General features: G+C 42.4%; 1 protein-coding gene across 4 annotated transcripts in view; it reads left to right on the top strand.

Moving 5' to 3' along the window:
- Positions 1–1,375: 1,375 nt before the first annotated feature.
- The window catches only part of ppfia2 (PTPRF interacting protein alpha 2), a 130,740-nt gene continuing 104,537 nt past the window's right edge, over positions 1,376–27,578 (top strand). For 3 of the 4 annotated variants that reach the window (XM_070929276.1, XM_070929275.1, XM_070929274.1), the window contains exons 1-2: positions 1,376–1,624; positions 12,188–12,211. In XM_070929276.1, the coding sequence (XP_070785377.1) occupies positions 1,376–1,624; positions 12,188–12,211 (273 nt within the window). The remainder of the gene's footprint in view (positions 1,625–12,187; positions 12,212–27,578) is intronic. The other variant, XM_070929277.1, reaches the window with a different exon arrangement.

The following is a 27,578-nucleotide window of genomic DNA, read 5'->3' as shown; positions in this document are numbered from 1 at the left end:
AGGACAGGGCAATAGGGAGGACTGCAGAGTTATGATAGCTAATGGGAAAAAAAAGCTCTTTGTGAAGCGGTTGGTTTTAGTGGACAGTGACCTGTAGCGCCTCCCTGAGGTAAGGAGGTAGAAGAGGTGATGAGCAGGATGTGAGGGGTCGGAGATGACCCTCCGATCACATGATGTGTGATGATGCAAACCTGGTTTTAGCTCATGAGCTACCATCCTCCTGACTCCTGGGGCTTTCTGAAGCCCCTCAGGGAAGCTGGAATATGGCTTCACATACCCACTATAGCATAGATATGCTGTATTATGCAACTCGATCTGGGCTGGCCCATTAAACAGCACAAGCGTGAAATCTAGGGCAGAACGCCCAGCCTCCCAAGACGTCTCTGCAGCTTTGAATTGGGATGACGCTGAGCCGAGCTCCAACTGTGTCAGGCCCAGTCACTAGACACAGCCATACAAATAGTAATAGTGGATATTCACACATGTAGCGGACACTCACGTGGACACACATTTGTTTTGCTATAAATGTGACGATCTTCGTCTTTAGCATTAACGTAATCCTAAATCTAACGTTAAGCCTGAATCCCATTAAGATATTAATGTTGCTTTGGTATAAAAACAAAACCCTGACAACGAGACATTTTTTGTAGTTTTTAATTTAAAAAAATCATCTTCATATATACTTAGAATAAGTTTAAGATCAGTGGTTCCAAACCTGGGGGGCGAGCCCCCTCCAGTGGGTCACAAGATAACGCTGAGGTTGCAACCCCTCAGCAAGATCAACAAGATAGGAAAAGTGCAAAAAAAATTGTAAGGCTTTCTGAGTTTTACCTCTTCACAATCTATTGACTTCTCACAGCTCGAAGATACACGCAACCTGTGACAAGGGGTCACGAATAGGCATTGTTCAGTTATAAAGGGTCACAAGCCAAAAAGGTTTGGAACAAGTACTTTAAACTTTAAACTCAAAAGTGGTCACAGGTCAGTCAGTGGTTCGTAAATTTGACCAGTTTCATTGAGCTTGCAACGGACTGGTGAGCTGTCCAACCATCACTGTATGGTGGATATGTGTGCTGCCCACTGTAACCTGAAACCTAATGCAGAATAATACACGTTTCTGTTCAGGGGGATTTAACAGAGAGTTTGTTTGCAGTACATGATGACATTTATTCTGAAAAGGTTGCTGTTGTAGTTATTAGCACCTTTTTGATAGCAAAGTTAAAGAGAGTCCTTCACTTGATTTAAGTGCTTCAGGTTTGACCCATGTAAATTGTAGCAATGGTACCATTTCACCTGTTACACTGCAACACTGTCTTCATCGCATTTCAAAACTCTCTAATCTCTGGTCTCCCTCCTCCTCCCCGGCAGCGGCAAGATGATGTGCGAGGTGATGCCCACCATCAGCGAGGACACGGCGCTGAGCCAGCGTGGCTCTCAGAGCAGCTCCTCGGACCCGGACTCCCACTTTGAGCAGCTGATGGTCAACATGCTGGACGAGAGGGACCGGCTGCTGGACACGCTGAGGGAGACCCAGGAGAGCCTCGGCCTGGCCCAGCAGCATCTTCAGGACGTCATCTACGACCGCGACTCTCTGCAGCGCCAGCTCAGCTCCGCCCTGCCACAGGTGAGCCACCGCAATGCTGATTGCTGACTTTTTTTTTTTTTAAAGATTATTTCTGTGGTGTTTTTGGCTTAACAGGCTGTTCGATAGTGTAGATATAGACAGGAAAGATGCAACACATGTCCAAGGCTTGAAGTGAACCAGGATGTTGAGGTTATAGGGTCTGTGTCTTTACTTCTAGCCCACCAGGACGCCTGCCTTTGACTTATTTCATCTGTGTGGATCCAATTTGCCATAAAATTAAATAGCTTGTATTTTTCCCACACAGAACATCTGAACTTTGAACTCTTCGAATCTTCCTCCAGTTTCGTAGCTTTCGTGCTTTGTTGCATATAATCGCTTTGTTCTCATTTGAATTCCCACAAACCCTTTTGGATGAACTACAGCTTGCAATAAGAGCGATGTAAAACATATTCTCCCCCAGCAGTATCCCTCTTTGAAACTTTGGGTAATTATCTTTTAATTCACAGTACATCACTTGATTATGCTTAAACAAACATAGCACAAACAGTGTGTCTTCCAGTACCATTACTTTGGAACATTTTCCAACCCAGTGACTTTCACTAACTCCAAATTAAATCTCTGTGTCCAAATTAAATCATGCAGGAGTTTCTAGTTTAACAGAATGCGTTTGTGCTATTTTTTGCATCCCTTTAAACATTTTGGAAGAGGGGTCAAATTACCAGTTGGATTGCATAACGATGGTTTTGTTAAGCACTTTGGACAGAGCGTGCACTAAATGGTATATTAGTGTGTGTGTTAAGCTGTTGTTTTTGTTATGTACTGTACGTGTAGTGGTACTGCCGTGCTGTGTTTAACCAACTCAAACGCCGTCATGTTTCAGATATCCTCAAATGAAAACCTGATAAGTAGTAGCTATTTAAAATCCCAGTGCTTTCAACCGTGTTGGTTGTATGACGCTGCAGTCAAATCAGTGAAACACAGTCGACATATTGAACATGAAATTTTGTTGTGGGGTTTTCATTTTTTATCAATATGTGAAACAAAAAAAAGTCTTGCGTAATAATTCCTACAGTAAGCGGAGATTAGCACTTTCCAAAAGTGTGTCAGTAATTCTCGTCACACGCTCTCCCCACTCTGTTTCCAGAAGACTCTGGAGGTTTACTGGTGGAGGGACGAGGACTTTGTTCGCAGGCGGTGCCCGCTGATAGCACAGTAATCCGCATGGTTTCAGAGACACGGGCGAGGCACACACTGTGTCTGCACGAGCTCTGGTGTGATCTCACATTACGGCTTAAAAGGGGTTTGAAGTGTTAAAACGATACTTCTTATTTTGAATGAATCCAGCCAGGAAACCTTTTCAATATCTGCCCTTATTCTTCTTGCCCCATGGCCTTCAGAATAATTTGAATTAACCCACTTACACACTCTATATTCTGACGTTGGGAGTCCTTGTGTGGAGATGTTATAAATATACCTTTACCAGAAACTGCCTCTGCTATGTTTTCATCTGGGATTCGTCTCAGACTGTAGGCTTGAACTCAGAGTTATGTGGTCTCCAGCTCATTCTTTAGCCTTGGGGCTTTTCTCCTTCTCAGAAGTTACACAGTGGCTATAATACACCGTTGAAAGTACAAGACAAAAAAGGGAAAAACCTAAGCACTACAAAATGCGGTTCAAGAGAGCAAAGAAAACCCACCAGTCTTACCTTTCTTGTCCCATATTTGAATGCATGTCTTTCCCCATTTCTTGTTGGAATTGCACATTTGAGTCTATCTTCCTCCCCTGTCCAAACATTCCCACTTTTTCATTTCCAGAGAATGCACCCAGGGCTGCCAACGTGAAATAACATTTCCATTATCTGACAATTTCACTGATGTCCACCAGCAGCAAAGGCTGTGTGGTGGCGCTGTTGTGATGTATTGGTTGTCATTGTGTAATGACAGAGCTGACATACTGTTCGGGTGCTTTTCCAGGCACCCGGCTTAAATTAGATGTCACTCCGGCGATTGGATCCTCCTAGCGACACCCTGACACAAACGATTCCATTAATTAATCTGATGGCGCCTTATTGGCCTATATGATATCAACGTTACTCTAATGTTTTATGAAGAGGTTTGTTAGACCTCTGTAATTATGCAGACGCATACAGCAAAGGGAAAAGCAGGAGATAAGAGGTGCAGCTTCTGCCTTTTTGGACAGAATTAGTTCTTTTCACAGAAGCAGCCATCACCTTTGTGCTGGTCTGTTATGGATCTTGATGAGGCTGTAATGATTTTACTGCAGCTGACACTTCTTTTATAAGGAGACCTCTTTAATACAGATGTAATTTTGCGGCAATTTTAGGGGACCAGCAGTGTGGAACAATGCTCAGATAATCATATAGTGGGATTCTTAAAGAGGGCAATAGATAGCTTCCAGGTCTTTCTCCACTCCACTCTGTGTGTGTGTGTGTGTGTGTGTGTGTGTGTGTGTGTGTGTGTGTGTGTGTGTGTGTGTGTGTGTGTGTGTGTGTGTGTGTGTGTGTGTGTGTGTGTGTGTGTGTGTGTGTGATTGCAGAGGAGGTGGTAAATGAGAAGAGAAGCAGCAGAGCTTCTTTTTTTTTTAAAGACAGAAGTGGCCTCATTTAGGCGATAGGCAGGCTGTGAATGTGTCTTTACTGATATCACTCCTCTGTTCCTGAAGCCCGGAGCGCTGGCAGGATTAGGCGTTGGCCCACCACAAACTTCCCTCCCTCTTGTTCTTCTCCCCCCCTTTCCTTCCCTCTCTGTTTCTGCTGTCACTGCCTTTTCTGTTATGTTGTGCTTTGCCTTGTGTCTCCCTCCTCTCCTCTGTTTTCCCCCTCTCTCCATCAGAGGTCACGGCTCCGCTACTCGTCATGACACTTTCGACTGATCGGAGTGACATTCGCCGTCCCCGCTTGACGCTTCCAGGCAACGCCGCATCCCCCCTTACATGCATAACAATCCAACAGTGCCCCTGTCCCTTCACCGAAATGCCTCCCCTCCTCACCCACTGTCCCTTGTCTTCTCTTTCTACATTTCATCAGGCCATTTTGTTACATAGCAGGAGAATGGCAGAGTCAACCATTAGCTGTATATGTGCCATCGCTGCATGACACACCTTGTGTATATTGACGCTAAAACACTTCTGACTTGAACATTGTATTGAAAGGAATATTTTGTAGGCTTGAAAGGTGGCAAAGTGGCAAGAGAAGGTGTCAAAACATAGCAACGTGTCCACAGAACTGCATAATAACCCTTTTCTCCATCACTGATTGGTGTGCTGAGTTTGTTCTGAACACTCGTAGTTGTTCCACAACATCGCCGTCTCGTAGTGCTGAAGCTCCACAGGATGTAGTGTATTTAGCAATTCATTGAATAAACTTTTCAGAGCCGCTTTTCAAGCCTGCAGGTGGTGAGTGTTTGATACTCTAAAGATGGAAGTGTTCCTTTAAGTATTGCTTGCGGAGGAACGATGAAAAAGTTTCAGAATGTAGATAGCAGAGCTGAAACAATTGATCAGTTAGTCGATCGACAGAAAATTAATTAGCTGCTACTACGGCAACTCGTTTAAGTCATTTTTCAAGCAAAAATGCAAAAGCTTCATTGGTTCTGGCGTTTTGAATGTTTGGATTTTCTGCTTTTCTGCGTTGTGTCTTTTTATATAATTGTAAACTGAATACTTTTTGGGTTTTGGGAAGACAATTCAGTGTGATGTACATTATGAGTGTTTCTATTACCCTATAACAGGTGGTAAACTCTCCTCAACAAATGAAGTGATTTATACTCAACGCTGCCGCTGATGCAACATGCGTTTCGTTGCACAGGGTGAGCAATTTGTACTTGCCTTCCACTATAAGCCTCTCTGGGAAATGAGGAGCACCACTGTCATCTGAAAGCCTGGTGTTTTTCCGTGTCTTGCATTATTCTGGCTTGTTTCCTCTGCTACACTGAATCTGGAGTCACTCTGCTCGCAGAAATACTCCCCTTGCTAGTACTCGACGGACTCGGTTCAGAGAAAGAGATAGGGAAAGACATGTAGCGCGAGTAGACAACCCAAAGCCCGCAGCCCCCGCACACATGTGGTCCTCCTCCCATCCCCCAATGCCCCCTGTATCGTGACACAGGCAGGCAAGCTGGCAGACGGGCAGCGTTCTCTGCAGCACTCAGCTGTGTGCGTTACTGTACTCGGAGGGCCCTGAGGGGCTACGGGAGCCTTTCTCCCCATGCTGTTTATTTACTGTTGCCAAACACGGTCTCATGGAAGCTGCTGCTGCAGATGATGTTCTCAGCAGCAGCTTCCGCTCCTGCTGATCCTGGTCGCTGGCACCAAGCCGTAGTCTTCCACAAACACAAGTTTTTGTCTTACAGCTGTTTCTGAGATGCTCTGGAGAAATAATTTAATTAGTTTAATTGAACTTTTGAGTGGAGCCAAAGTGTCTCTTTACCTGGCAAAGGTCAGCGACAAAGAACAAACTCTGGTTTACATACAGCATAATGGCACTGAGGAGCTATTTTTCTTCCATTATGGCCATGACATTTGTGATCCTGGACGGTCAGCAGGGAACACCAGAAGCCCAGCTGACCTTTTAGATGTAGTAAAGGGAAGAAAAACACACAAAATGACAGTTGAACAGATTCTGCAAGGTTGTAAATGTGAAGTGGCACCATTTTTGTTCTCCAAATACTCAAGAAAATGTCCCTGAGACATGTGACTTTGTACAACATCACAGTCTGAGATTTACAGCTGTGTTTTAGTCATACAAACACAGCCTACTGCGTAATCTCCCTTCTGGAGGGGTTGATTCACATTGATTTATCATTAAAAAGATTATGTTTATCTTCCGAAAATTGAAACACACACATTTTTATTGTCAGTGTTTTGATTTGGATTTAGATTCAGAAATCTAATAATAAAAGATAATCGTAATAACATTAAATGATAAATGAATGTGTTGGTCACTGTGGATGTGTAAATCTCACCTATTGGACAGTCAGGACCAACAGTGCGGCCTCAGCTCCCCAGACGTCGAAGCGAGTGCTTTCTCTGCCCGGCCAGACAGTAATGAGATAGCAGCCAATTGATCACTCACACACCGATGTTGTAATGAAAGCTAAGACTGCACTAGATTATTGTACAGAGCAGCCCATTGATCTGTGGTGTGCTCATTCATGACCGTCATACTGGCTTCAGTGGAAATTACAACAGTGTCTTTCCTGCAACGTCTTTTATACAAAAGGGCGATTGAGCTTTGATTTCACTCAGCAATTACAGTTTCATTTAAAGATTATTAATTAGGGCGACAGTGGATTTATCTAAAGGGTAAGCACTACGTACATCTCTGGTGTCTGCTCATTAGCACCCTGCTTTAAGTCAATGATCCACCCCTCCACCCCATTGTTTATTAATCAATCGTGACGCGGCCATTCGTCAAAGACTCTGGCCACAGGCGCACGGCCATGTCCTTCAGTCCCTCTTAAAGCATCAGCCAATATCGCCAAGCGAGTGTTTGTAGCCATGGAATGTACCACTCTGTGGACCTCCATGGGGGTGAATGGTTAAGAGAGGATGGCACGGCGGTGGGAGTGAGGGGAGGAGGGAGGGGAGATGGTGAAGCTCCCTGACAAGGGCAGAATGTGGAAACGAAGATGACTAAGCTTGTCGAGGAGAGGGGATGAGAGGTGAATCCCTCTCCTCTTTGCTTTCTGATGTTTTTTTTCCTCCTCACTGCTTCCCTCACCCCACCCCCCTCCCTGTCTCTCTGTTGCTTGTACAGGAGGCCCTCTGGGCTCCAGCAGTCAGCCAGTCAGCTGGTCTCCTCCGCCAGAGCAGCACATGATTTTCCATGATTACTGTTATTGTTTGTGCCCCAGTTCACGCCGCCTGCAGGCTAGATGTGCGGTAGATGCGTGGCAGGAAGAGAGGAGGAAACTGTGCAAAGACGAGCAAGAGTGGGCTGCAGAGTTTACCAGTCTTTCCTTAAGATGATAATCTCCAGAATACATGATAAAACATCATAAATAGCACAATTACGTCTGTAGACTTGTAAGCGTTTGATAAAAATGCGGTAGTTCATTTATCCATGTCCTTGGCACGGCTATCTTTTGTCTGATATACTCATCTGCTGATGGACAGTGGGAGCGTATTTTCCAATTTTCCTGCCTTGCAAGCGTTGATTTGCAAACTAAAGCCTTTCTCGTTTTGTCTGCTCAATTTACCCCCAAAGCTGTGTTTTTCATCTCTTCCTTTAATTCTTTTCTCCCTTTTATCTTCTCCACATTGACAGGAGCAGGGAGGGGCCCTTGGCACACACCGTGTGCATCAAGTGTCTGTAATGGCTCTGACAGAGATGCTTGATCAATACCCTTGAAAGTTTAGCGTCTGATTAGGGAGACAGATCTAGCCCTCCTCCGGATGAATCATCACAGTTAGTGCTGAAGCCGAAGAGCTGGATGCTGGTTGACCGTTGTCTGACAGCGGGTTGGTCGGGGGATTCAGAAGAAGGGGATGAGGTAGGGGCTTTGATCAGACTCGCCAAGGTGACAACAAAACAGTGCAGACGGATCTCCTGCAGATGTAATTATCTCTCTAATGAACAGCACAGTAGGGCACAGTAGAGTGCTGTAAAGTCAGGAAGTTGCAGGGACAGTAGATCAGTCTAACAAGGAGACAGCAGCTGCTTGCATACAAAGTCTTCTTTAGGGTTGTTTAGTCTGTGTACGCAAAGATCACACTAAGAATTTAACTTGTAGTAGTTAAAGTCAAGCAGCTGTAAAACCATATGTAAGAAAGTAAATGTAACACTCTGAGTTGCTCTGCACCCTCAGCAGCGGAGATTGTTCCCACTCAGCTTACACTGGTCCCAGAACCACCACAGACAAGCTGCTTTTAGCTAGTTCAGCTTTGGTTCACTGTAGTTCACCTGATTCATTTTTTGTTTTCTGGAAGAAGCAAGTGAACTAACCACATTTGTCTGTAAAGCCGAGATGAAGCTGATGCTGCAACATGCCAAATATTTCTGAAACCCTTTAATCACGACCGCGCTACAAGGCGGGATCGAATTCGATCTTTTTTCACCAGATGTACGTCACCTAAGAGTTGAACTTTGGGTGGTTAGTTGATAATATGTTGACTGCATTCTGACAGCCCAAATTATATCAAAGTTAAATTAATTTGCACCCTACAGGCAGTATGCTAGCTGTCTGAGCACTCTGTATTACACTTAATGCTACGTTATGGAAATGTCATCCAATTTCAGTTTGATGGGATCCCCAAACATCTCAAAACACTGGTAGCATTTTATTTTTGACAATATTTCATCAGAAAGGTTGAACTGTTTCTCAACATAGTGCCGTCATTGTAATGTATTGTACATTGGGCGTGGTAACATAACCTTATAGTGTTGTCTGTCATGCACATCACATAAAACTGTTAGATTAGGTCTTTACTAACAGCATTACCTTGTAAAACTACTTTACCAGCAATTTGGATAAAACACCGAGAGGAGATGCTGAATTTAGTTTAGATAAATGGTAAATGGCTCGTTCCCTGATGGTGAATCATCGCGTGTTTAACGTGTGTAACTGTTGATATAAGCTGTAAGTGCTCTTATTAGGGAAAAGGGCAGAAGCGCAGCACCAGTCATTCAGGCTGTCTGCAGCATTGTGGAGATGACTCTACCGACAGGAAGTAATTACTCAAGCGTGACAGACCCAGATGTAGAATGAAATATTTGGTACTGCTAAGCTACAGCTTTTAGTTGGCAATCGCGAGGTATTCATTTTTAATCTCGGTCTTCTTCACATACCACATCAATTTTAAAAAGAGGCTCTCTCCACATTTGACACATATTTTGTGGAAATGAACAGTGGAAGCACCTGCAGGGGGGTACAGTGGGTTGTCTGAAATCTTTTAATGTGATTTATCCATTCAGTCCAAGATTTATCTTGAGTGATATGATTTAAAAAGGGGGTTTCTTGTTAGACCCAGTTAATGTTTAGGCTCTACAAACGAGGCTGCTGTTGGTCTGCAGTGTCCAATATGAAGGTTGGGAATGTGAGTGAAGATGCACGAACAGGCAGCATATTGGTTACAAATTTGTCGCTGCTAATTTACAGCAGTTACTGTAGATGTCTTCGGCCTCTGAGAGTAAAGGCTGAATTATGCTCCTCCTTTGAGGTGCTGCAGCGGTTACTCCATAGATGAATCTATAGTTCAGAGTTTGAGTTAGTGCTACGTAGATGCGTACATTATGAGGTCGTGTTGTTACTACCAGCAGAAGCAAACCATGTCTACATTTGCTATTTATCTCACATTTAACATGTCTTCAACCTGCGACCTTGTTTTATTCAATATCAACAAACAACACTGGCACTGAAATCATTCCCAACCAACCCATCAAAGCTCCCACAGTCTCCACGAAGCCCACATAGCACCTACATGTAACATGTGTTGGCCATGGTGGGACCCTCCACAGATACCAGAGACACAGCTTGATGAAGATTTGTTTAGAAAGCTAGTTTTTATAGCAGAAGGAAAGACGAGGGCAGACAGGGAGAGCCTTCCCTGATGCTTCTCCTCGGGGAGAAGGTTGAGGAGTAAAACCCCTTTAACCAGTACTCATGCCGTTGGTTAGTGGTTTAGGAGTTTGACCCACATAATTAAGTCACTAGCCTGTTGAAGACCATCAAATATTTATTGGCATTATAGGTGTGTGTATGGGTGATCTAACCGAGCCACCAGTCTCCTTTCCACTGCTCAGTAAGCAGCATCCTCAGGTGTGTTTATGTTTATCTTTTTTCAAATGTCCCCAAAAAACATTTGACGATGAATCCTTTGCGTTTAGGAAATGACAGCGCGTGGGACGACACACTCTGAACACTTTGATGTCATCTCTTCCAGTGAGCGAACGTGCACGTGTGTGAGTGTGTATTTGTGTGGGTGGGATGGAAGTAAAGTGAGATGTGTGTGTGTGTGTGTGTGTGTGTGTTAGAGTCCGCATCACTGTGGGTAGAACTTGGGCATGACTCAGACCCTGAGGCAAGAAATACAGAAATTCTCAAATCTTAGTTCACACACACACACACACACACACATAACACACACTCTCACACATACTCCTGCTGCTCGCTGGCTTTGCCCGAATGAATTAGAGAACTGTTCCCTTGAGAGCCACTTAAGTGAGCAGAGTGAAATGAGGTTATGACCAATACTTAGTGCTCCACGCAGTGCCGACCTGGAAATGTAATCCTCCCTACAAAAGCCACTACATCTGTTTATTTTGCCTCCACCATTGATGAATATTACCTCCTCAGTTTTACCAGTTGCTCTTTGCGGCCTCCGAAAGACTTGAATCGGCTGGTTTTCCAGCTAAGACGTGATTATTTAACCGTAACCCAAACAAGTCACGCACTGCAGCAAATGCAGGCTGACTGATGAGAAGTTAGACTGACATTAATTTCTGACACAATACCCCGAAGACATGTTGGAAAAGACGAGCAGTAATTTGATTTTTTTGGGGGGCGTTTGGCAGCTGCACTTGACTCCTCAGACCAGGTCTATGGTATGGACTGGTGTTTTTCGACCGTGCAGCTGGTCCCCCTTAATGGATACCTTTTAGCTTCTGAATGCTCCGCTTGAAAGCCAGAAATAGAGCATGATGTCACCGGCCCTTGGCGCCGGCTGAGAATCTTGTTCAAGGACTCCTGAGAGAGCCGATCCCATGATGTCCTGCTTGCTTCGCTGCATCACAGCTCCCACCTATAATGTAATGTGATGAACTGTGCAGCAGCGTTACACATCTGCAGACGTTATCATTACTGCTAAACACCTCATCATTTACATCCCATAGACCTGTATGTCATTAGGGCTACTTATTGCTAGTGCTATTAGTGTTATTAGGGGTCAGGGTTAAACAAGGACTCAAGTTTTCTGAGAATATTTCAGTTTAAGGAAGTGTAAAGGTAAACTATATCAATTATACATATTTAGGCCTATCAATATAGGAAAATAAGAGTTTGGAGTATTAGAGCTGATGTAGACGATTGATGGAAAATTAACTATTTTGATAATTGATTATTTGTTTCCAGCTGCTCCAGTGTGAGGATTGTTGTATGAATTGGTCAGACAAGACGTTTGAAGACGTCACCTCAGGTCCTGGGAAATTGTGACTGACATTTTTCACAAATCTCTGACATTTTAGAGACTTGACAGTTAATAGATTTGTGGAGAAAACAGTCCACAGATAATGGATAATGAAAGTAATTGAGAGTTGGATCTCTCAAAATACTTAACTTAAAACTTAACAGAGCCTTTTATAGCATCAACAAAAGGATGGGAATAAAATCCTCGGTTTTGAAGGTGAAATATAATGACTTGCTCACAGTCTCCGAGGAGTTGATCCTCTGTGTCTCTCCATGAGTGCATCCTCCCAAACTGTCAGCACCATGCCGGAACTTCCTCCTCTCTGTGGCAGATATGGCAGCTTCCCATCGCTCCCTTGCAGAGAGCCCACATCCAGATGTCTGATGCGACTCAGGTGCATCACGACATCGCGCTTCATAATGTCACTCCTAATCACGTGACGAGGTAAGTAGAGTAGAGTTACGGGACATTGACCCTCTGACTGTCTGGGAACATGACTGACGAGGCCACACAAACAAAATTCCTTCGTAAAACAACATTTGCAGAGAACAATCTTTAAATGGTTCTATTTTACCTGTAGATAACGACACAAATGTCGACATCACATCAGGTATTTGTAGAGTGTGATGGCAGAAAATCGCCCTGCTATGTAAAAATGTCTTTTTAGAGAGCTGTTAATGGCATTCTGGCGTCAGCCTCTCCCAAATCAAACAGCTCGGCCGTCCTTCTAGACAAATCACAGAAGCAGCAGAAATATCCGTTTCTCAACTGACAGCAGCCTGAATACACACGAACACAGTGGAGCTACGTGACATATTGCATTCTGAGTTTTTGTTGACTGTGTTCGCTGTCTGGCTTTTTTTCCATTGCGGTCACTGTTGCTGTCTCCGCATATAATTTACAGCTGAATGCAGCAAGTTTCCAGGCTCATCAAAGGAATTCTGGGACCTGTTGGAAATCACAAAGTAGACACAGAGGAAGGTTGGAGACAAAAAAAAAACTGACGTTTCATCAGGGAACACCTGGAGTCCCTTCAGTACGTGCACGCATAGACGAATCTTCAGTCTGACTTAAGTTTAAGCTCAACTGACACATTTACACTGAATCCCTCCTCCGTCCGTCCTCCACAGTGTGGATATGAAAGTGCTGTGGAGTTATTAAACCCAGCAGGAATGACATAGCTTCTAATTATAAATCAGTAAAGTTGTAATGCAGGATTTCTTGAATAGAAATACTGTAGAAGTGGTAACTGTCCGGGAGACGTGAAATAATACCAAGCTAGCGAGAGACATGCAGTGTGGCGGCTCACCATCATCCCTGGTTTGCATGCCGCTCCGAATGCCAGAGAAACATGAGGATTTAATGGAGATTCATGAAAGTGAAATTGATTTCATGGAGCAGATGCTTGTTCATTTTACTTTGCATTTTTTTTTTTTTTTCCAAAGTTGAAGTTTATTGTTGGAGCAGCCCAGAAAAGACATCTAGCCATCTGTTAAGACTCAGCTTTACTTTAATGGCATTCAATTACTATATTTTAAACAGGTTCCTCTTCCATCTCTTTGACACATTTCTTGGCAAAAGTTCTTAAAAAGCAAAATATATTTCAGTGTTATGTGCTGGTTTACAAGTGAGGTGCCACCGCAGTAATGACAGCTTTACTTCCTCCTACAAACCAGCTTTGTCTATACATACAGTTGGTTTCAGTTGGGCGTTCTGCTGCTGGTAGCTACCTACTGACACAACCCCATTATAATGTTTTGCTTCCAATAAAATCTACAAAGGCAAACTCCTGTCTTCAACTTTGATTGGTGTTGTTATGTGTTTTTATGCTTCACTGCATCGCTGTGCACCTACATGGTGCCCATAGTTAGGGCAGAAGAAACTATCTGTGTCTTGTCTGTGTATTTGTATTTAGGGAAACATGACCTTTTGTTCTTTTTGTACCTTTTTATTTCTTATGCCTTTCTTTTCTGAATACTCTAAGTTTATTAAATGTTGAAAAAATATGTCTTAACGACCCCCTGGGAATATACGTTGATTCATCTCAAGAGGTTTATTCTTGAATTCTGACATGAATATATAACACTGTAGTAAGTATATAAAACATATATATAGCATTGTAAGAATAGATTGATGGCTCATTCAGCATGGGAATTGGTATAAAGCTGTAAGCTGCAGGTGGCAGTGGTTAATTAGCATCGAGTGTTAGCTAGCTGGCCTGGTTGTGTTAACAGCATTTTGTGTGCCCCGCTTTGCGCTGTGATAATCATAGCCTGGCTTCCTTTAAAGACGGGGCCAACCCACCCACCGCTCCCTCAGCTGCTTGTTTTGTTCCCAGGGCTGAGAGCAGTCATCTGGTGCCCGCCTCCTGTTGCCAGCTGCTGCCTCGGCCAGCTTCTATCACAGGTATCCAAAGGGCACATCATGTACTGAAGCACGGCCATGTCCGCTCCACTGTGGTGCTGCACTGGAGCTGCCAAATTCTCATAAGCACCATTGAAGTAATCAACCAGATGAAACCCAGAGGTGGTGTTCTCTCGGTTGTATTTATCAGTGGTTAGAAAACCTGTCCGGCACGTTGGCAGTTCAAAGCCTCAAATCAGCTGGGATCACATCTTCACACTCCCCTATAGCTGTTGAAGTGCCCTCAAGCCAGGCATGTACGTGCATGTGTCCTCTCCACAGCCATCATCCTCACTGTCTTAACTTTGTAGTTCTTTGTAAGAAATATTTATTGTAATGGATCATTAAACATCCAGTTAGTGACAACAGATGGAAATTAGCTTTAGCTCATTTTAAAGCAAGCATTAATTGGGATTGTTCCTGACAAACAAACAAATTAAACAAACCAGTAAAAGACTATGGTTACCCTGGGTGGTTGGGAAGGTGTGAGTGTAATGCATGCTTTTGCTGAAAAAAAGAGCCTCAGCGCTTAGTCAACTTTCCCCAGATAAATAAAGCCGTAAAACATCAAAGTAATGAAATGGGTGTGAGAAATGCTTAATTTGCTGTGTGAGTCATTGTTTTTGCTCTAACCAGCGTCGGACTAAAAGCAGCCATGTGCACAGACGTCTTGCAACAGTGAACACGGGAGACAGGATGATCATTGTTTTAGGATAGTTTAGTTAGGGCAGGCAGGTGTTCGCTTGGGTATTAAACTCGAGTAAATCTAGTAAAGCAAAATCTAGTTTTTCTAAAGGTAGTTAATGTTATTGTATAATAGCCATTGTTGAGTGGCAGCTTTGTCAAAGTTATCAACTCATGAAGTTACATACCCACCTACATACAGGAGAGACTGAGACCCCCAGGTTGGTACCACTGCTATCAATATGTTGTGTTTCATTATACCTGTGTTACACACTCTATAGACTACATTGCTTGTAGCTCCATGTACCAGTAAGTAAATTCCAACATTTTTACACTGCCTTCCCTGTCGCTTCACGGATAGAGGGAAGAACAGATGTGCACCCAATCAAAGCCAATTTTACCCCTGTTAATTCTCTGTGGATTAATTTTACATTTGTGCCTCTTTTAGAAAATTCAGGAACATTGTAGTCGCATTGGTGTCCTCTGAACTGCCTTATCATTAATACAGCTCTCTGCAGATTCGTCCATATTATAGCAGGGCATGTCGTGTGTTGAGATTGTGCTGTGCTGCTGCAGAAACTGAAGCTATTCATACAGCACGGCGCTAACTGAATTACTCAGACTGCCTCTCTGTATAGCAAAATGTTTCCATTGTTTCCAACAAAGAAGCATTTGACTGAAGCCATTAGGCTCGAGACCATCACTGCACTGCTGCAGCATGTGAGGATCACAGGTCTCATGGTTTATGGGTGCCTTTAAATGACTGATGGCTTCAGGGGACAGTAAACTGAGTTTTATTGAACCTTTTTTCTTTTGAAAGTTTATAACTCTGTGTATATTATTATTCCCTCCTCTCCAAATGCACACAGAATATAGATTAGCAGCAGCTCATTTTAATCGGCTGCCTTTGGCTCTGGCTTGCCGCTGAAATGCCTAATGCAGCTAATTACCATCTTGATTGGCCAATCTGAAGCAATCTGCCTCCATCTCTGACAGCATTAGTCATGTAATATGCAGACAAATGCACGGCTGATCACAGATCCCCTGGAGTTTGGATTAGTAACCAAGTATGTTCCATGTCAGTCCTTTTGTCCACATTGTGAATGATACTTATAGGCATGTTTATGGCCGCCTCGTGTTTGGATTGTAATCCGTGCTGCCTGCTTGACAGATTCTGTCTGCTCCGTATTTATCTTTACCAACCTTGTGAAGAATACAGCACAGTTGGATGAGTTTATTGATTCATGATTTGATTTTTATAGTGTGATGTGATGGATGACCTCCTCTGTTTATTGACACTGGATTAAGAAAAAACACTGTTTTTGTAAGTGTAGCAGTGCAATGATGCAACCACCAGACAAGCATTTCTCTCTGACTGAATCGATGCAGTCACACTCTCAGATTCTCCCAGACCTCAAAACTCAATGACCAACTCGATTACCTCAGCTCTGTATGGTGATGAAATATAGGATGACCCCTGACCAGCGTACGAACACAATAAAAGCAGCTGATTTGTCCGGAAGATTTCCATCATGAAGCCTCAAGAGGCTGAGGATGTTTATTTTGCATGAAAGAAAATGATGAAATGAGCTTGGCACAGGAATGTTTGTACACACAACAATAATGCAGTCTATATTTAAAGGTTATCGGGGAGCTGGTTTTGATCTAGCGCAGCAAATGTGTGCATGCATATGTGGGTGGCTGGATAAATAAATGGTGGGCGGATGTGTCCTGTATGCACACAAAGCTGTGATTGTTTGAGGTAATCATGCACTTGGTTGTATTTGACCACGTGGTGTATTACTGGATTATATATTACAGTAAAAGATAATATAAATATGAATGTAATAAAAATGTTGCAAAATGCATTAGCAAGGAGTTTTAGAGCACCTGAAAACCGAATACTTAGCTTAAATTACAGCTAAGACTGCAATATTGAACTGCTGCAGTGTTCAAATGAATCTATATCCTTAATTAAACAACCATGTGATGATGCCTTGAGTAAAATACACACACTCTCTCTCTCTCGGGTTGTCGTAAAAATCCACCATGGCTGGGCAACTGCACCAGCTCTTTTTATCAGCTCTCCTGAAATAAGATGTTTTCTTTTCATCTTAACAGTTCAAATAACGTTGTAATTTTCCTACCCACAATACATCAGCTGAAGCAGTTGTCTAAGAATACAATTAGCCCCTCAGATGACTAATTGTGTTCTCAGTTTGTCATTGAGCATGATGTGCAGTTGTTATGACACATATCTCTGCGGCTGCGTCGCTTGTCTATACTTGGCCATCAATGTGACAGTGTTAATTGATGATTTCCTCTTGTTTGTGGGAATGGAAACGTGATTCACTTTCATATAAAGGAAGGAAGAGATGAGAGGAACGAGATAAAACAAATGTAAGGAGGGATTGAAATACAGGAAAGAAGGCTCGGGAGAGTAAAGAGGGAACAATTTTTTTTTAACGAGAAAGAAGGGAGAGAAATGACGGCGATGAACATAAAGCGCGATGAGAGAGAGAGAGATGTGCTGCAAATGACACGGGGGTCAGACTTTTATCACCCAGTGTTCAGACATGAGCTAATCCAGGCTGTAACTCACCCTATAACCTCTTCCCAGTACTCCTTTCTGTCTCCCATTCAAACTGGACAGCGCTCATTCAAAGAGAGTGGCCAGCACTCCCACATACACTCCTACAAATACAGTCCTCTCCCAAGGTTGTTGTATGAATGAGTATTTGTTTCCAGTCAGTGTTTTACTGCTCAGTGGTAGACACCATCTTGGCTTGCAGCAGCTGGATACAAGAGGCATGAAAAGCTATTGACATTTTGTACAGTGCTGCAGAGTGAAGTAAGTCTGCTCCAGTGTGTGATGTTTGGTATTCAACCCATAACAGCTCGCCATAAAGGTTCTATCAAGTAACAGTGGAAATTAAAGAGATTTGTGAGGAAAGATAAACCTGAAACTGAGCAAGTAATCAAGAGGGAGAAATGCTTTTTGTAGGCCTGTTTAGACTTTTAGCCACTGAGCAAGACGCTGCATCTCTGCTGTGTTGTGACTGTGTTACTCGATATTCGGCTTATAGACTTATCCATCGACTGATTTATGTGTTGTGCTCTCTTGCAAAGTCTCCAGTGATATAGTCAAACTAAAGCGATGGTGTATAGATTGATCAAGGTCAGAACTGTAAAACTGTAAAATTGTTAGTGGAGATTTGTATGGTTTAAGATGGAATATGCAGGTTTAACAGAGACGAATGGATCACAGATTCTTGGATGTTGGTTCCTGCTTTTGTTCATTCAAACTTTGAAATTACAGATAGAGCAGCTGATAACAGTCGATACTCTGTGGATAAATCTGTACACAAGTAAAATCCTGTTCATCCTCCAGTATGCAGAGTTATCACAGCTGCCATCACTGCAGCGGCATCTCACTTGTAGTTATAGCGGCTTGTTTACGTTTGCCTTCAGCCTACATTACTCTGTGGCGGTGGTTCCCAACCTAGGGTTCGGGACTCCACAGGATTAATCTGACGGGTCTTGAGATGATCTAATTTTCTGCCATTTTGTTGTAGAATACTGGTTTTACCTCTCCAAGCCCTTTAAAGTTATTCAAATGAAACAATCTGAAAAAGACAGCGTATTTTGCCTTTATTGCCTAGCAACAGTAAGGAGGAGAGGAAGGGCTTCAACGTGCAACAAGAATCAAACCGGAGACATTTGCATCATATTGTATGCGTCTTAATTGATAGTACCGAGGCAGACAGGAAATGAGGGGAGAGGAGGGGGGGGGTATGATGTGCAGCAAAGGTCCCCGTCTGGAATGAACCAATGACGTTGTAGAACTATTTTATATGTGATAATAAGCGTTTGAACTATCGAACAGGTTCATTCATGGAGATAATATATTCTAAACTCAAGGCTTTTTTTGACAAGGGAGTTTTTGACTGTGTCCCTCAGCCCTCGCTTGTTATCACGTGACCAAAAATCTGTACTTGAGTTTAGAATATTTAACCTGTGACAAGGTTACCAGTTGACTTTGCATTGAAGGGTCACAAGCCAAAGAGGTTGGGAGCCACCGGTCTATAGTTACCTTCTCGTGCGCTTCTCTGGTGATTTTATCTTCTACTTTTATCACTAAAAGATGAATTTAATATTCCAGATGGATGTGATGAATAATCTAACATTCATAGATTTGCCTATCATCCCTCCCATCCATCCCTCTGCTTTACATCCGTCTCTGTCGTTGTTCGATAGTAATAATAGCAGTGAAGTCATTGCAGCATTGGCTTGAGCTTGATAGAGACATTAATGGGTCCATCGACGTAAAGCAGCTGTAGGTAAAAGAAATGTTGAGTTGAAGCCATCTCCTGCCAGCCAGATCCTGTTTAGTTAATGGATTGGCAGTCGTAGATGTTCTCAATAATTCAGCCGCCATTTATTCTGGGCTAATGGATGTAAACGCCACCTTCCTGCGCTAATGGAGCCACTGGACACGAAGGAGGCCTGAATCATCTTTTACCTACTAGGAGCCACTTGATGATCACCAGGCATTCTGCTTGTAGCATTACGCAATAGCTGCTAGATCTTTAGAAAGAGTTCCCCTCCTCGTTTCTTGTTTTATGGCAGAGCGACCCAGAGGGGAGAGCAGCGGTATAAAGCTGAAAATATCATCCGGTGTGGAAGCTTCTAGTGTGGTGGTGAGGAAAGCGGGCCAGAGTGAGGCTGCAGTATCCTCTCAGCGGCTGGTAAGGCAATGTGACGCACAGCTGCGTGATTGACAGCTCCAGTTCTGCTTCGCAAAGTAGGTCGCAGCCAACTACCCCCTCTGGTGAGACGCTGGCAGATAGACAGACATGGGGAAGGAGATAGAGATGGGAGGAGGTATACCAAAGAAGGCAGACTGATTAGATTAGTACACAGCACATGTGCTATTGATCTGAGTAACTTGAAATGTACGCTGGTGCTGGTTTTGCTCTTATTTAACAGGTGTGAAGTCTGATGTTGACGATGTTCTGTGGCATCCTACAAATTACCAGCTGATTTTTGTTGGTCATCTTTGGGATAAACCACACTGGAAGTAATTTAGTGTGTTTTAAATGTAGTTAGTTTGGCCGCAAATTAGTTAATGAGTCACCTGAACATGACACACAAGGCCCAGTCAAATGACCCACTGAATGGCGTCCTATTATTGTCCCAAATGATAGGCATTAGATGTGAAAGTGGCTGTGACTCTGCTCATGTGTTTTCGCTTGTGATGAACCTACATTTGAAGCCAAGCGTTGACTCGTTTTGTCCCCTCTTGACCTTCTACATGCTGCACACACCATGTGATCGCCATCCTCCTCCAGGCTTGAAAGACCAGAGATATATTCAGATAGATGATGAAGTGAGGGAGGAACAAAGACGGACCATGACCAGCAGTGGCGAGGGAACAATCAGAGGTAGAGTGCAGTATCGATACCGCAGTATCGGTAATAATCAGTGAGGTCAGTCTGTGTATATGTGTAAAGTACCATCACCTGCACCTTCACCTACAGTATTTCGGTGAGAATTTCAACAAAACTTTATAACCTTCTCGGGGGGATTGTGGCTCAGGAGGTAGAGCGGGCCCTCTACTAATCTCCAGGTTGGCGAATTGATCCTCCTGTCCACGTGTCGAAGTCCTGATGGACAGGCCAACGCCCCGCACGGCAGCTCCATCGCCATCTGTGCGTGTGAATCGGTGAACGAGAGGCCAATTATAAAGCACTTTGTCTGTTAGTGTAGAAAAGGGCCATAGACGTCCATTTACCATTAACCATTCATGAAGATAGGACTTAATGCAGGATTGTTCTATTAGACTGCATTAGTTTTAGCTTGGTGTATCTAATCATTTGTATTGGATTGGATAAAAATGATAAAAAAAATAATTGTGAAAATTAAATAAACAAGTTTAAATTCTTAAAAACACTTCTGCTCCTTCTTATTCATTGAAAACCAAGGATCTGTGAATACGCAAATACATGTCAATTCACAAATTCCTCTGCTGGACACAAGATGTCTCCTGCTTCATTGAGAAGTCCATTCTCCGTGTTCGTGCACTGGAACTTTTTAATCACACTCGCGTAAACTAATTGTGATGTGACAAAATCCTGCTCGCACGTCATGACGTCAGATTCAAGATGAGCACAAAGAAACTTTCCCCCGTTCAGAAGATGAACGTGCAAACAGCCTTCAAGTGTCTCTTCACATCATTTTGCACAGTGGAAGTCAAAATTAAGTAACAATGAGACATGTTTACTGGACTTTAACGCTGCCTGTTGAAATACTGGCACCTTTGTTATGATGGGAGAAGCAGAAGCTGAATAATATGCTGTTTATAAAAGCTGATCACACCTATCCTGGCTGAAGATACCAAGCTTTGTTGCAACAGCAGGCAAACCGAATTCACTGTACGTGATTATGTCAAAATGTGTCAACAAATGCTAGTTATTTAAACTCCCTGTGTGATGTGTTGCTTCTACAAATGGGGCTCAAGGATGAATAGTTTCTGCAAAGGCCCAGACGCAGTGGAATTGATGACATGTTTTTGTCTGGTACACTGCAGGCTGGTGACGCAGACGCCTGAGGCATAAACAAAACACAACACCAGTGTGCGTTAAAACCTCAAAGAAAACCAATTTCAATACAATATCCTAATTAATAATTATCTTAATATCTGTGGAGCAGAATTTCACCAAAAAATGGACATGAAGAGGAATATTTTGTTTTATCCGCAACAAATCTTTTCAACTTTTACATGTCAAGATAAAAGTAAATGTTGACTCATTACTAATTGTTTATCTTTTAATGTGATTTCACTTTGGTATTTATCTTAATTGTAGGAGACATGCAATTTTTGAGTGTGGGAGGACAAGTTAAGCAAACTGTTTCTTGTTGTTATTTGTAAATGCTGCAGAATTAACAGCTCTCACAACTTTTACAAACACTGAGAAAAATAATATTTGCATGTAAAAAAGTTTTTTTTTTTTCAGATCTTTGTCAGGGTTATCCTAATAGCTTCAAAGAAGCAGCCAAAGCCACTGAAGTGAAGGCAAAGGATGCTGGAAATATTTTGAGAAGAAGTAAATGTTTTTCAGGTGTTTATATATACACACGTAACCCTGCCCAGCGTGGCGTGAAATGATCATACTGATAATAGCCCTTGTTCTTTCATAACTCCTCTCATCTAACGTGTCTTGAGTGGACTGTCTAAAAATAGCTGTTTCCCACACACTCAAACCGCTGTGAACTGATTTCGTCTCTCAGAGCTTAAAATCTTTCAAACCCTTTATTTATTTGCAAGCTGTCAGAGACACTCGGAGCCGTCTGAGGTTTGACGTGTTTTGTCGTTTAAAGGCCGACCTTCCAGACGATGTTCTGTGGTCATCGCTGTGGTTTTGTTTTTGCAGGCGTTCTCAGTTTTTTGGGCTTCATTGAGGAGAAACGCTCTGGAGACGTTCTCACCAGTTTACAAGTGAGATCACGTAAACAGCAGAGCGAGGTGTTGGGATTTGAGGCTCACACTTTGCTGTATTTTAAGGCCTGTATGATTTCAGAGTGATTTGACAGACACGTTGGATCGTAGTTGAAGTATTAATGGTCTAAATACAAAGAGAGAGGATGGGGTTCAGGCCTTGTTTCTTAAATCTGGTTCCTCCACTTCTCTGATGTGTCCTGTTCCACGCTCTGCTCCCTCTCATCTTGGGAGACCCATCTGGGGTCCCTGAGAGCACCTAAAGGTTACCACGGACACAAGGAAGACGCTTTGGTCGGGCGGAGAGAGTCTGGGTTTCCATGGTGATGGTGAACATAAGGGGGATGTAGAAGAGGATAATCGAGGAGATGGGTTGGGAACAGGGCTCAGGGGGAAACTTAAGAGTGGAAGAAAGACATGAAGAGGAAACATTATTATGTTATTATGGAGGACTATTTTATAATTTGCTGCATTTTGTCCTTTTTGTGCATTTTTGACTCCCCAGTATCAAAGGGTGCCGTTCTTCTCTTGAAGTAACAACAAGCTGTCGAGTGAAGTTCCTTCTAAGAGCATCTGCGGTTATTTGTGAATACTAGAAGTACTCTGTAGTATTTGTTAGAAATACATTATAGAGTACTACACTCACTGTTTCACCCAACCTCTGTTTATTTGGGTTTCCATGGTGAAACAAATGTTTAACCAACTGAAGTTTACTGATGCTGATCAAATATAATGTATGAATAAGCTCATTAATTTAAAAAAAAAAAGCATGCTGAAATAGTTATGTAAAGGTTTGTGTTGTTCCCTGTTATTGTTCATTTGTAGTCGTGTCAGGAACACAGCACATTGCAGAAGTCATTTTCTTTTCTGTACCACAACACAAAACATCGATTTTTATCCAGGGCTTAAATGTTAGGAGCTCCGTACTAATCATCGTAATGAGAAATCATTGGACATTGTGTCGACGTATGGAGCCACCGCGGGGAGGGGATCACTCCAGGGAAGTTCAGACTTGGTTACAGATCACGCAAAAAAGGCAGCAGTTTTACGGATGGCAGGATGTGTGATGGATACACTGACAAAACGGGTAGAAAAGAAAGTAGTGAAATGTTTGACTGTCTTGTTTGATGGAGGAGGTGCGTTGCGGAGCTTTTGAATGAGCCGAGTCGAGCGCCTCAGGAAAGTCTTTAAAGCTGCGCTAATCAATACTTTGTATATTAACAATGGATTAAAATGACTATTCAATGTGAAAGGGGTCGTTCATAGTTATGAATTATATGCTGCGTCTTCTATTTTATCTTAAATGAATGCTAATCTTGGTCCGCATCTGCTGTATGTATGTTTATAATAAACAACTGTTTGCTAACATGTAAGTCAGATCAAATTGAATAATATGTCACATTTGTGTTTTTCACTTTCTCACCAGATAAAATAAGCAGAGTGACCTTGAAACTAATAGTTTTATAATTTCAGATCAATAAGAGGAACCATATTACATTATGGCCATCACACTTGATGTGGACGACCCTAGCCTAGCTGATATTTCTCAGTTGACTTAACAGTAATGCATTCTACGGTGGCCTGAAAAGGACAATTATCCATGTGCAACTTCAGCTACTATACTGTATTTTTATCCTCTTCTGCATGCTGTGACACCTCAGTGTCCTCTCTGGCTGTGACCACCATCTCCAGAGTGGTAACACTTTCAAGATGTGATATTTTTTTTTGTTACAGTGTGAGTTTTACATGGTCAGTGGAGAAAAGCAGAGAGAGAGACACTGGGCCACAGATGGCCAGTGGGTAACTGATGAGAGAGGGGGGGGGGGGGGGGGGGGCAGAGAGTCTGTCCTTGACCTTCACACACTGACTTGACAGTGGCTACATAGTGCATGCCATAAGGAAGCATCCTGAACACTCCTCAACACACACACACTGACGTATATGAGTTTATACAGTCATATATATATATATATATATATATATACACTGTATATATTATATACAGTATATCTTCACGTACATCTCCTCTCCTCTGTTTATTTATTTCATTCACAGTTTCCCGCTGCAGAGATCACAGCTGATCCATCATTTGGTTTCATTTCTGTTGCCATGGTCCTGTTTTAATGCACGTCTGATCTCGGCCTCTGTTGGATGAACGCAGTGGAGAAGAAAATCACATGTACTGTTACCATCTTATAGGACATATCCAAACTGCCGTCAGCTGATGTAGCTAGCTCTATTAATAAGATACAGCGTCTACACAATATTGATTTTATTCTTTTCTTTGATTGGGATTGGGCAAAGTGGTGAACTGTATTCTGATATTTCTGATCATTTACCTGTATTTAGTGTGACTCTTTTCAAAATGATGAGGCATGATGGACTGTCTGCCGAGTGTACACCAAGAACAATTATTCATTACTATTTATCATTTGTAATTGTTATTAAATCCAACTCCCCTGCGTTTTGAAATAATACAAAACATATATAGCACCAAACTGATTTGTTTTATGTTGTTAAAAAAACATCTTCTGGCTCTCCTTCTCAGTTTTTAAATGGAGATATTAAAGCCACATGACATGTCACATTAGTGATCATATTAGTGATGACTAATGTGACATGTCATGTGGCTTTAATAATTGTTTTGCTAATGTGGGTGCTTTTCTCGCTAATACAATTGATAACGCTTTGGGTAGTCCTTGTAATTTATGTGATCTATCACAACTAGATGAAGTACAGGATGTTGTTAAAGATGTAAAAAGAAAAGCACCACTGCTGGCCATGATGGAATTACTAATTTATTAGTAATATATTCTGGAGCCTCTCACTCTTATTTTTGGCAGATCCATGGAAACTGGTATTGGCAAATGATGACAATAAATTTGCACTTGGTATTTTTTTTCAGATCTTTCTGAAGCGTTTGACACCGTTAATCATGATGTTTTGTGGATTAAAAGAGTACAGTTTCACTAAAGTGGTTAACTACTTCTATGAGTGAGAGAGAGAGCAATATACTGTATAATAACAAGGGAATAATATGTAAGCGCTTTTCTTTTCTTAGATTGAGTTGAGGTGTATCTTCACCTCTCCTGTCACATCTGATTTATATTTGTTTATATTTATATTAAACATTGTTATCTGCTTTTATGCTGTTGTGTATGTATGTCTGCAAATAAGAGTTAAATCATCCAATTTAAAACCAGCAAACTGCTGTTTTTAACACAAGATGTCGTATTGTGTGTGTGATCAGACAGTCAGAGAGTTACTGTACACATGCTCTGCTTAAACACTGGTCTCTGTGCTGTATGGAGATGAGTCATATTGGAAGGCTAATGAGTTTGTCTAATCCACTGTGCCTTTTATATCTCTAATGCCATGCTGAGCCATAGGACCTAATGGGAAATGTGACTTTGTGAAGTGTTGTGGACTGCATGAGGTAATGGCACATTAACTAGATGCTGTGTGTGTGTGTGTGTGTGTGTGTGTGTGTGTGTGTGTGTGTGTGTGTGTGTGTGTGTGTGTGTGTGTGTGTGTGGTGCAGCATAGGCTTTATCAGTCTTTTGTTCTGTAAATTAAGGGATGCACTATAATTGTCAAAATCAGGATTCTAATATTAAAATCTTAAATTTAACACCAGAAAATATGTCGTTTTCTTCCTGTTTCACACGTAAAAGGTTGTTTAATCTCCGTGAATCAAATCTGAGTCATTCGCCCCTCAACCTACAAATGAACTGTCTTTTTTCTTAAGTAGTGCAGCCCATTAGTGACAGGTGTGGGCTGAAGTATAAACATGCTGTTTTTTATTTCCTAACTTGACCAGAATCAGAAATGTGTCCGTTTGTCCATGAATGTATGTTGAGCGCAGAGCTTATTGTGACTTTTACCAGCCTTTATCGTTCCTGACTGAGAGCTGTTTGTTTTAACATTTCGATCACGTTGAGCATTAGTAGTAGTCAGGCAGGTTAATGGACGGATTTCAGTCTCCGCAGGTGACTATGGATCTTCGCCATCAACAAGCAAGTTTGTTTTCATATTGCCGTTACAAAACTTTGTATGTCATCTGTTTATGAAAGGAACACAGATTCTTCTCGACATTTGAAATTGAATGTACCGACATTTTGTGCAGCTAAATGCCAAAAGTTCACTGGAAATAACTCACAACATCATAATCTTGTCATAGATAAATATGTTAAATTAAAGCCAGGCTTTTTCCTTCGTAGTCATTCATGCATTTACTATTTACAGTCTAGATTATAGTGTTTTCTTCTCTTTGGCAAGGCTGAAGATTAAAGAAGAAACTTGTGTTAATGCTCAGAGTTGAAGAAAAAGAGAGCGTATCACCTCATTCCATTTGTCTGATTCAGAGCAGATTATACATTTTTACTGATTTATTTTTAAGGCTCAGATTTGGGCAAAAGTCTGCAGAAAATATCAGCGACTGGATAAGGAACCTGAATCCAAACGTACTGTTATCAGTGTTCCTTTCAAAAGAAAACTCCCTAAAAGAGATTAGTTTCTCAAACACAGCACACAACACTGACCTGTAAATTACATAAGGCAACGTGACCCAGCTTCCCCCCTGCTTTTATTCTTCCCTTACTCTGCTTTGTCTTTATCCTTTTCACCTTACCGCCAGCACTATCTCTCTCTCACACACACACACACACACACACACACACACACACACACACACACTACTCCCTCACTCTCAGACCTTCACTGTCTCTCTCTTGCTTGCTTGCACTTCTCATGCACTTCTTAAAATCTTTCCCAACTGGCTCTTTCTGCACTCGCTGGTCCATTTCTGTCTCGCACATTCACACGCTTTTCCCTCTTGCGTACATGTGTATACACGCACTCACAGGTGGAGACACACAAACACAGCATACATCCCACATGCCCACACCTGCTGTTATATACACATGTAATCATCACAGTCAAAGGCAATAAAAGAGCAATTAGGCGAGAGCAGAAACGCACGCTGTACTGTTTCTTCTTGTGGCTTGACCTCCCTCTGTTTGATTACAGACTAGCTGTTTGAGGCATGTGCTGACTGACCTGGTCACAGCACGCCACACACACGCATTTACAGACACAGATACAGTGGCTCATTTTGTGATTGGATGAGCACATGTCCCTGGCCCAGGCACCGCGGTCTCCCTGGAGCCGCCTGCCAAGAAGTGATGTCACCATCTCTGTTGAGACGCATCTCGTCTCTCCCTTCAACAAGGGCAAAGCACAAAGCACTTTGTGTCTCTCTCTCTG

The sequence above is a fragment of the Enoplosus armatus genome, chromosome 22 (genome assembly GCF_043641665.1).
Source record: "Enoplosus armatus isolate fEnoArm2 chromosome 22, fEnoArm2.hap1, whole genome shotgun sequence".
Lineage (NCBI taxonomy): Eukaryota > Metazoa > Chordata > Actinopteri > Centrarchiformes > Enoplosidae > Enoplosus > Enoplosus armatus.
This window is presented reverse-complemented; position numbering and strand designations above follow the sequence as displayed.